This window comes from Mustela lutreola, chromosome 9, assembly GCF_030435805.1.
Source record: "Mustela lutreola isolate mMusLut2 chromosome 9, mMusLut2.pri, whole genome shotgun sequence".
NCBI classification, from domain to species: domain Eukaryota; kingdom Metazoa; phylum Chordata; class Mammalia; order Carnivora; family Mustelidae; genus Mustela; species Mustela lutreola.
In genome coordinates, this window is record NC_081298.1 from 4434639 (window position 1) to 4447173 (window position 12535).

The following is a 12535-nucleotide window of genomic DNA, read 5'->3' on the forward strand; positions in this document are numbered from 1 at the left end:
GCTCTTTTGTGTTTAATCTCAGAGTTTGTCTTCAATTTATACTCATGGGAGGGCAAGAGGGGCTTTGTTTCCCTACAAGAGGACGAGAGCCTGCACACTGCGGAGGAGAACAGGACGGATGTGGACTCTGAGACACAAAGCCTGGGTTCAGGTCCCACGGCAAGTGTGACCTGCCAGTCACTTAACCTCCCTGTTCCTCAGTGTCTTCATCTGTAAGCTGGGGATGGTAAAAACCCTACCTCACAGAAGGGTTTAGAAGATTAAATGAATTATAACATGTCAAGTACCAGCGAACAAGAATTTGAATAGTTGAGAAACTTGGGGGACATGCATCAGAGCTCTTTCAGAACTTGATGAAAGCCACAGAAATTTCTCTCTAGGGAAAGAATATGTAAATACAAAACAATTCAAAAAACCAGGGATGGGTCAACTTCCCGACACAAGATCACAGCGGAATAGCCCTTGTTTTCGGTAGAGGAGCAGGAAATGAAACGCCACCGCGGGCGCCTGGCTGGCCCGGTCTGTACAGCATGTGACTCTTGCTGTTGGGCTTGTGAGTTCAAGCCCCGTGCTCGGCATGGAGGTTACTTGAAAGAATAAAATCTTGAAGGAAAGAAAAGACGCCATTACCTTGAACTGCTTGTTCTCGTCCCGGAGCCTCTGCACCTCCCCCTGCAGCCTCTTACACTCCTCCAGCACCTTCTTCACTTCGCTGTCATCCAAAGAAGAGCTCAGAGCTTTAGACACCGCTGGTGTTTCTGTCTTTGATGCAGTTGTGGGTAAAATTTTATTTATTTCTACATCATGCTGTTCAGAAATAAATGAAAGCCCAAGTGTCACCAACTATGTAATAAAGGACTTTTTTATGCAAAGTAAAGTAGTTCTCAGCAAACACCACACGTGGTAGCGTTTCATCCACACTGTAACATGTCACATTTATTTTAAAAATGGATCATTTTATCTAGTATCTTAATAATCTAAAGCAACTGGGCCCCAGAAATTATGGATAAGGGCAAATAATGAAGTTCGGCTGAGACTAATACTTCAAAGGAAGAGAAAAAGGGCTGTGCATACCGCACTATCAAATTCCTGCCATGCAAAAATTAGCATATCATAATCGTGCAAGCTCAGGAGTTATTAGCCACAAATTACTGTCACCAGGAAGACCTCAACATCCCCAGGATGGGCCTGGACGGGGGAGGTGGGAAGCCAGGGAGGACATTACACAGAGGGCGATTTATTTCACCAAGTCAGAACTTGGAGCTGGGCTGAAGGTGAAACTAGCTCCTTGTCTGCAATATTTCAATTGAGGGGAGCCGCACATCCCCCCACTTCGCTTCCAAGACAGTTATGACCGTCTCTGGAGAGTGAGCGAGGAGGAGCCGGTACCCGTGAGGGCACGGGGGTGGTCAGGTGTGCTGGGGATCACTGGCCTGGGGGTTCCACGCCGCTCACAGAAAACGACCAGCTCTCCCTATCGTACTCTTGGGCTTGACCCTTCCTCTTCCAGATGAGAAGACGGGAGCCCCGCAAAGGGCGAGGCCCCCATCTACAGAGCTGGTACCGCAAAGAGCCAGGAACAGAGCACAGGTCTCACAGGTTCCCAAAATGATCTTCCCGGGACAAAATATGCAATGGGTAGAGACAAAATCGACAACAAAAAACTCCCATTACCCATTCAAAGAGGCGGGATCAGGACGGCGGTCAGTGGCCGAGCAGGAAGGAAACACTGAGTAGCAGAGGCCCACGCCAGCGGCGAGCCTGCAGACCGCTATGGACCAAGCTCACAGAATGTGAGCTTCTCGACTCCCCAACTCCAGCGACTAATGGCCGGGGTAGTGAGATTTTCTGTAGGGTGGTTTTTGAAACAATTTAAGCTCCTCTGACTAGGCTGAAGGAAGGTCCAAATCTGCATTTCAGACACAGTCTGCTCTCTCAACAGGGCATGAGCAAGGGCCACGAGAGGTCTGCCCCGTGGCTTCACAGAGAAAAACGAGCGGATAGCTCGGGGGCAGCTAGTTCTTGCCATCGCCCCCTCCCGCAGCATGGGGGTGGGGGGGGGCCTCCCATTGGGAGGCGGTTCTGCCCCCACCAGTGCATCCCGGGCAACGTCTGGGGACAGTTTTGGTTGTCACGCAAGATGAGTGAAGACCGGTTATCCGGTGAGGAGAGGCCAGGGTTGCTGCTCAACATCCCACACGGCCCGAGACAGCCCCAGTGTTAACAGTGCTGAGGTTGAGAAACCCTAAATCTAAAAGCAGGTTTAACGAAAGAGGCAGGAGGGTTAAGGGGGTGGCGAGGTGGCGTTCAGGGAAAGAGCAGACAGGAGACCTAGGACAGTAGTCTGTGAAACCAGAGAACCCGAGAGCTTACCACCTGTCCGTCGAGCCCCATGATAAACAGCAAATCACTCCCTGCTGGGGACCTACCCACTCTTTACAGCAAACTATAACTTTGCCAAGTCAGAGAAGCTCTTTAGGATTTATGACATTTCACCAGCCAACAGGTTGCACTTCCCAAGAAAAAAAATTGTTTCAATTAGTTGTCTTTCCACCAGTCTCTCAGAGGCTGATTTCATGAAGGCCCCTTATTTGTTGACTTCAGCTTATTTTTTTCATCAGACATCAGAAGTAGGAAAATAATTTGCCAACTTAAATCTTGGTTTTGCAGGAGATGGTATGCAAATGAGTATCAGCTTGCAACATTCAATTATTGTTAACGATAAACATACTTACTGGTTTATCATTTTCTGCTGGCAATTCAAACACACATCTAAGTTTTGAATCCATAAGGTCTTCCGGTTTTGCCTCCTTCCACTAAAACAATTTAAATTTAATAATCAGGATATTATAAAGCTGCTGGAAGAATAATTTTCTTCCTATAACTGACAATTTCAAAAAAATATTCTTAATGAGAAAGCCCGGGTGTATATCAAATAAAGAACTTACGTCTGCTGAGATTTCAGTATTTTTAACAGGACAAGATTAAATACAGTAGCTTTCCTGAATATTTATTACACTTCACGAACCCCAGCCCTGCTGCTGATTCCTCCAAGCCAACCAGTGCTGCTCCTGTTGCTAGTCTGTGGGAAGCACATGGAACAGAGACAACCACCGCTGAAGGAAGAGGAATTTTCTAAATTATGTCTGAGCGGTCAGAGGTAACTCTGGCTCTCCTTAGGAAAATAAAACTTACTCTGCAGGGGGCACCCCTCTTAGAGTAAGTGTATACCACGGGGGAGTGGTTTGAGAACTTCACTGCCAACTACTAACGGGGCACATTCAGGAGCATGCCGCTGTCTGGGCTGACCCCCAATCCCTCCAGCCTGCTAGTGGGGAGACCTTCCTGGCTAACTCCAGGCTCCAGGAGCACGTACTCTTGGCTTAATCCTCCTCTGGGCAGTGGAGGGCAGACCAGCACAGCAGGAAGGTTATAGTATGGAAAACAAGAATAAACTCTTCCACCCTTGCCCCAGGACCATGCAGGAGGCAGCTAGCGCAACACAGGTACCAAGAGCCAAAACCAGGAGACCGTGTGTGTGGCGAACAACAGGAACTGCCAAATAAGCCCCAGGAGACCCCTTCAGTGGACTAGCAGGCCACTCCAATGAGACTGAACAGTACATAGGGAAAATGCACAGAATCGTAAGGAAGAAAGCCACAGACTATATTTTAGTCTGTTCTATGGACACACACACACCAGCACACGTGTGCCTGTGTGCTTGTGTCGAAAGGGCAGTAAGCAAGGCTCATCACCAGACCAAAACCACCAGGTGCGACCACTGGTGAGCAGGACATTCACGTGCTCTCCGAGTATCCCATCACTCCGGAGTGTCACAGATGACCTATTAACCAAAGGGGCAGTTGCGCCTTGATACCAGAAAGTTGGCAGTCACCATCTTAACCAAGTAATCCAACTTAGCATCGTCAATAGAGGGACAACCCAGTACTTAATGCCTTCTGATGCGATGCATACAATGACATTACTTATGGAATGTTCTTGCCAAAAACATTTAACCTCAATTTAATCATGAAGAAATAACCAGACAATCCCAGAACTGGCCTGGACTCAAAATATTCAAAGTCATGAAAAACACAAGCCTTGAGGGTATTATACTTCAATAGAGTAACAACTATGGTCATTTTGAAGCAACTAGAAAATGCTACATATAGGTTTCTCTGTTAGATAGTATGACTGGATGAATGTCAACTTTCCCAGCTATGAGGACAGTGCTGGGACGATGTAAGACACTGTCCTTGTGCTGAAGGGAGTAGGAGTGAGTGCCATGAAGTCTGTGTCTTAAGAGTTAAGTGGTCGGGCAAAAACAATTTACGGCAGAAATGAAGCAAATGCGGCGAAGTGCTCAATGGCGAGTCTACGTGAAGGTCACAGACCTGATCACTGTGTAATTTTTTCTGCTTTCTGTGTATCAAAATACCAAAATATAGTTTAAAATAAAAAAAAATAGCATGAGGCTCTAACGACAATGGTTAGGTCTAGTATAAACAAATTATAGGTCACTTTTAGTTTTATTTTTGCTTATTTGTGTATCTCCAAAATCTCTTCCAATGTACGTTTATAAAAGATTTTAACTGTTACACAAACTATCATAAAAGGAGAGAAATTCATCTTTATTGGATACAGAGGCCTGGACCACAGCAGCACTCAGATCAGCGGCTCTGGACACTGTGCCAGGTGCTTGACACCCAGAGCACACTAATTCCCACAACAATGTGTGAACCAGGTTTTTAAACCCCTTTTACAGGTGACCCAACCCTACAGAGAGTTAATGAAAACTGCCCAAGGCCACAACATTAGTACAAGGCAGAGCTCAGTCCCACGCCCGAGACGCCAAGCCCGTGCTCTTGTCGCTAAGCCATGCAGCAAAAGCCAAGCAGAACACAATCTTGGAGGGGCGCCTGGATGGCTCAGTGGGTTAAGCCGCTGCCTTCGGCTCAGGTCATGATCTCAGGGTCCTGGGATCGAGTCCCGCATCGGGCTCTCTGCTCAGCAGGGAGCCTGCTTCCCTCTCTCTCTCTCTCTGCCTGCCTCTCCATCTACTTGTGATTTCTCTCTGTCAAATAAATAAATAAAATCTTTAAAAAAAAAAAAAAAAAAAAAAAAAAAAGAACACAATCTTGGATATTCCAAATTTTGTATTTGCCATACATTTCCTTGCTCACACAAATTAACATGAAGGGACACCCATGTTCTGGGAAACAAAAGAGAAAGTAGTAAATGCCTCAATAATCATTCTTATGAAAGGGGAAGGTCCCCTATGGTCACTCATCTCTCTCAAATCTCCAAGTATCCAGCTCGCCCTCATCTCCTGCCCCAAACTTGAACATCCACAAAGATGGTCATTTAATGCTTTTCTAACACTAACAGAAAAGGCTGAGTGGTGACATTGGGATGTGAAGGGAAGCAGTGCATAGAAAGCCCCTCGCATAAAACTTTTGAAAGAGAAAAACCATAGTCAGCCACGGCTGACTCCCATGTGCAGGTGCTCCCCGGGGGGCCGGTCCCCTAGCTTGGACCGGCAAGCGGCAAAGCGATGTGGGGTGTTGAGAGAGCCCCGCCTTCTTTTTCCTATCTGTACGCTTGAGGGCTGGCCATGCTGTCCTCGCTGGGACTGTGCAAGGTAAGGTTTATCTGTACAGTGTGATTCCCGCAGACACCAGAATGCCAGCCGATTCATTCAAATGTTTAAAAAAAAAAAAAAAAGCTCACTTTAAGGAGAATTTCCATTACAATCTTTTCCCAGTAAAAACAATAATATAATATCATTTATTTTATAAAAACAAAGTTATCTTATTTTTACCAAAATCAGAGACAGAGTTAAACATGTATTTAAGCAGGGCGGGGGGAGGGGGGGGGGGACTAGGGAAGGGGAAAAAAAATCCTGCTTAGCAGAACCAAGTGAAAAGCAAACCCTCAAGCGCTGCAGGACATTGAGCATCCCACTCCCTCACATCCGGGCTCTTGGGGATGGGGGTGGGCGCAGGGAGACATGGTCAAGGCATTCCCTAGACTAAGAAACACCCTTTTCTATGGGAGATGGAAGGGGTTATAAAGGGAAGGAAGGAATCCTGAAACTATTCCAGACACAACCCATCAGAACAAGCAGCTGCTGAAGCGAACTGAGAGGTAGACGTCAGGAAACAGTAGTGTTCTGTTAAGTCACATACAATGTTAAAATCAAAGTTTGAGAAAAACCATAAAGGTAGTCAAAGTACAAACCTCCTTGCAAACACCATTCCCCTTTTAAAACAATTTTGACATATCTTGAAATGCATGCACCCAAAATTCTGTACCTAATCATTTTAATTACTAAAAGAAAGTAAGAAGCATTCAGTACTTACTACTGCTTCCATATCAGAAGTGTCAGTCGGAGCAAACATAGACTGAACCATAAACTTGTGTTTACTTTTCTCATTGGGGTCATAATCGAAAGGCTGTAACATCACTGAGAAAGAAAATATTTCATTAGGTGGGTCAGAGCTTGGTTACCAGCAGCCATTTATGTTAAAACTTGTATCTCGGTTGTACAGCAGTTTACCAGGATTCTCATCTGAGCCTTACAACGACCCGGGTGAGGCCAGCAGGGCAAGGTGCCCGGCATCTTCTCCGCTTTTCAGGTCTCAAACCTGAGATCCTGGGAAGTCGGGGGACTTGCCGCAAGTCAAACAGTAGGTAGTGGCAGAGCTGGGACGTGGGTTTGGAATTCGGGTCTTCTGATTCCTAGCCCCGGGGTCTTTCACCACCGCCCGCCTGACACAGAGGTCGGCCACAGGGCCTACAGACCAGGTAAACCAGGTGTAAACATCACATGCCTTTTTGCTCAAGACAACAGAGCGAAATGATTTCTTAAGTGAACTAGAATAATCCAAGACATGTGATGGTATCATTTTAGTTTTCTTTGTCCATTTCCCTTATCAAAGTATTCTTTACTGCTTCAAATACAATTTCGCCCATGCAATGTTGGGAAATTTTCACAACCAGCACACTCACAGCATAGGAAAAACACCACCAGCGTACACCCCACCTTTCCTCCCCAAGAACCGAGAGGAATGGCACCGAAAAGCTCCCGCAGACAAGTCACGCCCACTGCACTGAGGCGCCTCCCCGCTCCTACTGGCTTCCTTAGAAACCACCACCCTGGGGCACCTGGGTGGCTCAGTGGGTTAAGCCTCTGCCTTCGGCTCAGGTCATGGTCTCAGGGTCCTGGGATCGAGCCCCACGTCAGGCTCTCTGCTCAGCAGGGAGCATGCATCCTCCTCACTCTCTCTCTGCCTCACTGCCTACTTGTGGTCTCTGTCTGTCAAATAAATAAATAAAATCTTAAAAAAAAAAAAAAAAAAAAAGAAACGACCACCCTTGTTAAATGGCGGCTCCTTTAAGATGCGCGACCTGCTGCAAGGTGCAGGCAAAAGCACACATCCGGTTAAGCTCCCTGACACACACCTTCTTCTCACACAGGAAAAGGCTCCTATCACCCCGACCATGAAAAGCGTGAACACGGATTCAGCATCCCCGTGAGCCAGAAACCTGGCCACAGACGGCACGTCTGTTAGGACCACATCTAAACTTGAAGAGGTAGGTACTGCTGTGGAGGTTATTTTAACGCCGGTTTGTTTTCAGGCAAGCAATCCGGAGCACGGGACGGTTAACTAAGTTGCCCCAGGTCACACCACGAAAGGGGCTGCTCACCTGTGGGTGGCCCGCCATGAGGGACTTCCCTGTGCTCTACCAGTCCAAGTGCTGTCCTTCTCCAGCACCTTTCGTGCAGGGCACCCAACCAGGGTTCTCTGGCCTCTGAGCCCCATCTCACGGCTTCCCCCAAAGCTTCACCATCAACTACCCGCTGCGGGAGATAAAGGGCACGTGTCCTAAACCTAAGTTTGTCCTGAACGCCAGTTCACAAATGAAGAACCTGAGGCGAAATGAAGTGACGTGACTTGCTCAAGCAGCAAAACTTCAAGAAAGAGCCAAGGGCAGCCCAGCACCCTTCCGCCACACACTGGTCACTCCAATAAGAGACAGAGGCACATTCTGTAAATTCACTTTCCCCATCACATCTTATAAAAGTAAACATGACACGGCACAGAATGCGAGTGTCCCCTCGACCCTGGGGACAGAGAAAGTCTACCACAATCCCATACCACACCGGACTTCGGGGTTTCGGTATACGCAGTCATCCGGGCAGTTCTGCCACCCACACCATCCATGTGATGTGCTCTCAGCTACGGCACTCTACGGGGAGACTCCTTCAGGACAAAAATCAGTATATCTACAAACATTCTTCAATTCGGGCTTTCTACGGGGCACTCGACCTGTCAGTCAGTTGCACATTCAACTCCTGATTCAGCTCAGATCACGATCTCAGGGTCATTAGATCAAGCCCTGCGTCAGGCTCCACACTCACAGCTAAGTGGGCTTCTCCCTCCCTCTGTCCGTCCTCCCATCGGGAGTGAGCTCTCTAAAACAAATAAATCTTTAAAAGAAAAAATTCAGGACTTACACACACAAGACATCAAGTCTAAATAGCAACAGAGATATTCTGAGTACCCCAAATCCTAAGTGAAACCATCAGCAGAGAGAACAAAAGGTCATTTAAAACCCAAGATCACTCCACCTGGAATTTCACTCTTCCAGGTAGAGAAGCACAGCTCCCTCCCAAAAAAGCAGTTCTTGCTGGTGGCTTTGGACCTGGAACACAACTATTGCCCTTTCTGGCACCACCAAGCTAGCAAGAGCTCTCCTGTGGACAGACCTGGGGCATTGTTACACACGTGGGCTCAACACTTAACCCTGGGAACAAATGAGCAGACGAGCAGGTCAGCCCCACAGACTCTTCTCCTGAAAGCTAAACTGCCATCGCGCTTTGTCCACCTCCAGGAATAATGCAACAGGGAAAATACACCTGATAAACTAGAGGGCCAATGCCTTCACATGTGCTGTGATATTTCTTGGACAGGGACTGACAACCTTTTTTGAAGTTGGGTCACGGTGTTCCAACTACTGTCTGATGAATGTTCCTTTCTTTACAACTTTTCTGTGAGAGAATGAGAGAGCCAGCACGAGTGGACGGCAGGGAGTAAGAGGAGAAGCAGACCCCCGCCGAGCAGGGACACAGACACAGGGCCCCGTCCCAGGACCCCAGACCCGAGCCGAAGGCAGTCCCCAACCAACCATTAATCCTAGATTAATGTTAGTTTTAAAAATTAATGTGAATTAGGTTTTGAGAATTTCAGATTTCACTTGGCTGTGATAAAACCCTGCCCTGGTATTTGTTTAGTACGGGAAAAAAGAGAACTCTGCCTTAGACGACACTCAGACCCCCAGCAGCACACAAGCTCTAGAAGCACAACCGCCTCATCCTTGAGTTTATTTTTCCAGCCGTGAAAGGCCCCCTAGGGTCTGCCACCATGGAGAGCTCTTGGACTGAACCAGCATTATCTGTAAAAAGCACCCAGCGCACAGGAGAGGACAGTAATCAGAAGTCGTTGTTAATTTTCAGAGTGGGCTCTGTAACTCAAACTACATTGGGGGACACACAGACAACCAACAGGTCCAGAGAACCAAAGCCCCCTCCACCTGCAAACAGCCTCAGAAAGATCTGCTCTTCCCCCTGCAAACCCCTGCAGTGCACATAAGAAAAAAGAGCCAAGAGACTCTCCTGTGGATACCAGGCATGCACTAAGGCAAAACTGACCCTTTCCACCTCTCCACCCCAGCCAAGTCTCCCAATCCGCAGTACCTTCACAGCGCCCCAGGAAGGAAAGGAACAGGACCTGACTAGTGCTGACTACGTACAGGCACCAGAGAAGGCACGCTTGCACTGCATCTCCCATCCAGTCTTCACAACAATCCACCAAAGCAGCCCAGTCTCACTCAGACCCCACGGCCAACATATTAGAAGACAGAGCTAGAGCCCCACACTGGCTTTGCTTCCAGAGTCAGATTCCACACCCAGGTTCTCAAGGTACTACCCACAGACCCCAAGGGTCCCCCCATGAGTTGATCCATAAAGTCAACAGCACGGACATGAGAACACCACGACATTCTGTCCCTCTGCTGGTGCCGAGCTCTACGGTGATGGCTGGTGCAGAGCCAAAGTAAAACTCTGTGCCTCAGCACCCGCGAGGCAGGGTCACCTCATCAGGCATCGCTACACACTTGCAGCTTTTTTTAAAAGACCATTTTCGCTTTTAATATCCTGGAAAAGAAACAAAAAGGATTCATTCTGCCAAACTTCAACCCTTGACAACACATCTTATCACTCTGTGTGAGGAAATGCAGACACACATGAAGTGCTCCACTGTCTTGGGAAAGGCGGCTCCCCCACGTTTAGACGGTGAGCTGAACTAGAAGGCTTCTCCTGGAACACCAGTTACTAGAAAGAACAATGGACAGACAAACAATGGTTATGCAGAGCTAAGCAGATGGCAGGTATCTGCTCAAAAAGGAATGAACCGGGCGCCTGGGTGGCCCAGTAGGTTAAGCCGCTGCCTTCAGCTTAGGTCATGATCTCAGTGTCCTGGGATCGAGGCCCGAATCGGGCTCTCTGCTCAGCGGGGAGCCTGCTTCCCCCTCTGTCTCTGCCTGCCTCTCTGCCTACTTATGATTTCTCTCTGTCAAATAAAATAAATAAAATCTTTAAAAAAAAAAAGGAATGAACCGCACCTGTATTTCAAGGGAAACAACTTAAAGTAGTTGTTGCCAGTGATAAAATCCAGGCTTTCTACCAAAAGGAGACCCTTGAAAAACATCTATCTGACCTCAAGAGCTCAGTTTCCCAAATACTTGAAGACTTTTCTGATGAGATCAGTGATGTTTCAGATATTGTGTCATAAAATGTGTCAACATTTGGCAGATCTACATAACTCCACTAACATATAGTATCGCAAAACCCATTCAGAGTTGCAAGGGAGCCCAGTGCATTTTAGTGAAACAAAGTTCAAACAGTTCACCATCATGGTTTCAAGATTCCACATTGTACTAAACTTTAAGAAAAGCGCCACTTGTTAAGTTTTGGTGTGTTATCAAAGTATCATGTCCACAATTATCTGAAAAAGCTACTGAAAACTCTCCCCTTTCCCAACTACAATGGTGAGGCAAAATGGCTAAAATAACACCTTGTAACAGACTGAACAAGTGTAAAAGCAGAACAAGAGAATCCAACCTATCTTCTAAGCCAGACGATACAAGAGATTTGCAAAACATGTCACATAATGCCCATCTTCTCACTGAATTTTTGAAGTTATTTTTCATTAAAAATGTCACTTTTTAGCATGTAATTGACTTACTAATGTTATTAAGTGAACTAATACTCCTTAAATTTCCCAGTTTAACTTACAACATGATAAATATTGATATAACCCCCAAATGAAAAGGTTCTTTGGGTCTACAATTTCAAGTATAAAGGGGGTCTTGAGACCAAAAGCCTGAGCCCCTCCAGGAGAAAAATAAAGTGGCTAAATAATTCAAGTTAAGGCATCGGCTTTGTGTAGTGCCTCTTGGGAGAAAGCACAGTTTAAAAGAGAAAGCAACCGGGTACCTGGCTTGCTCAGTCGGTGGATAGTGCCTGCAACTCTTGATCTCCGGGTTGTAAGTTCGAGCCCCATGTTGGGTATAGAGATTACTTAAAAACATAATCTTTAAACGAACAGATAAATAAATAAAGGAGAAAGCAACTTCATACAAAGCCTGAGTCTGCATGGACGGCATGCATCCAGGCCTGGGGTAGAGACAAAAGCACACGCGCAGGCACGCACGCATATCTGCTACAGGAAGGGGTCTAGGGTTCCCTGTGCTCCTCTACCCAACCACCCGGCAGCGGCCTGCTCCACCTCTGCAGAGGGCTGTGGGGGTCCACAGGCGCCGCTGGGTGTCGCAGGGGTCACCCACACAGCTGCAGGCCTAAGAGAGCTGCCTACCTCCCACGCTGCCACGGTGCAGATCTGGAAGGACAGCTGCAAGTTTATCACTTACACGTGGACCTTTGAGTTCGACAAGAATGCGGAGACACAAAGCAGCGGCTACTGACAGCTATCAGACCACCTTACAAGAACGCTGGACACAGCCAGAGGCCGGGGCTTGTGAAATATAAACAAGCATGAGGCTGGCGAGCTGAACACGTGAAACTGGGAGTGACCACCGTGGTCTGCCGGTGAACCTCCAGGAAGCTCCCGCAGGCTCTGGGGTGGCCTCGGCCCCTCCCCCACCGCAGCCACTCTCCCGGCAGCTGCAGCAGCGAGTGGCAAGGAAGGCTTTGCACCCATCAGCTCTCCTTCCGCGGGGGCTCCCCATCGGCAAGCAAGAGTGAGCGAGTCAAGTGGCCACCCAGACCCCGAGAGCCTTCACGAACCCTCGCTGGGCCTCAGTATCCACATCCTCCTCTGCCCCCAACTCAGGTCGAAAAGTCTGTGTTTCTCAGCTACTATCATCCCCTGTCCAATTCGATCTGCTGTACCCGATTGGCTAGAACTTTACGAGGACATGACAGAAAAAATGTTGTTCATCGTTTGTTCTT

At 47.6% G+C, this 12535-nt stretch overlaps 1 protein-coding gene across 2 annotated transcripts in view; it reads right to left on the reverse strand.

Annotated features, from left to right (window-relative positions):
* Positions 1 to 12535, reverse strand: part of VAPB (VAMP associated protein B and C) — a 56830-nt gene that overhangs the window by 9299 nt on the left and 34996 nt on the right. Inside the window, exons 3-5 of one of the 2 annotated variants that reach the window (XM_059134770.1) lie at positions 6363 to 6466; positions 2736 to 2816; positions 631 to 807 (exon numbers count right to left, since the gene is read on the reverse strand). In XM_059134770.1, the coding sequence (XP_058990753.1) occupies positions 631 to 807; positions 2736 to 2816; positions 6363 to 6466 (362 nt within the window). The remainder of the gene's footprint in view (positions 1 to 630; positions 808 to 2735; positions 2817 to 6362; positions 6467 to 12535) is intronic. The other variant, XM_059134772.1, reaches the window with a different exon arrangement.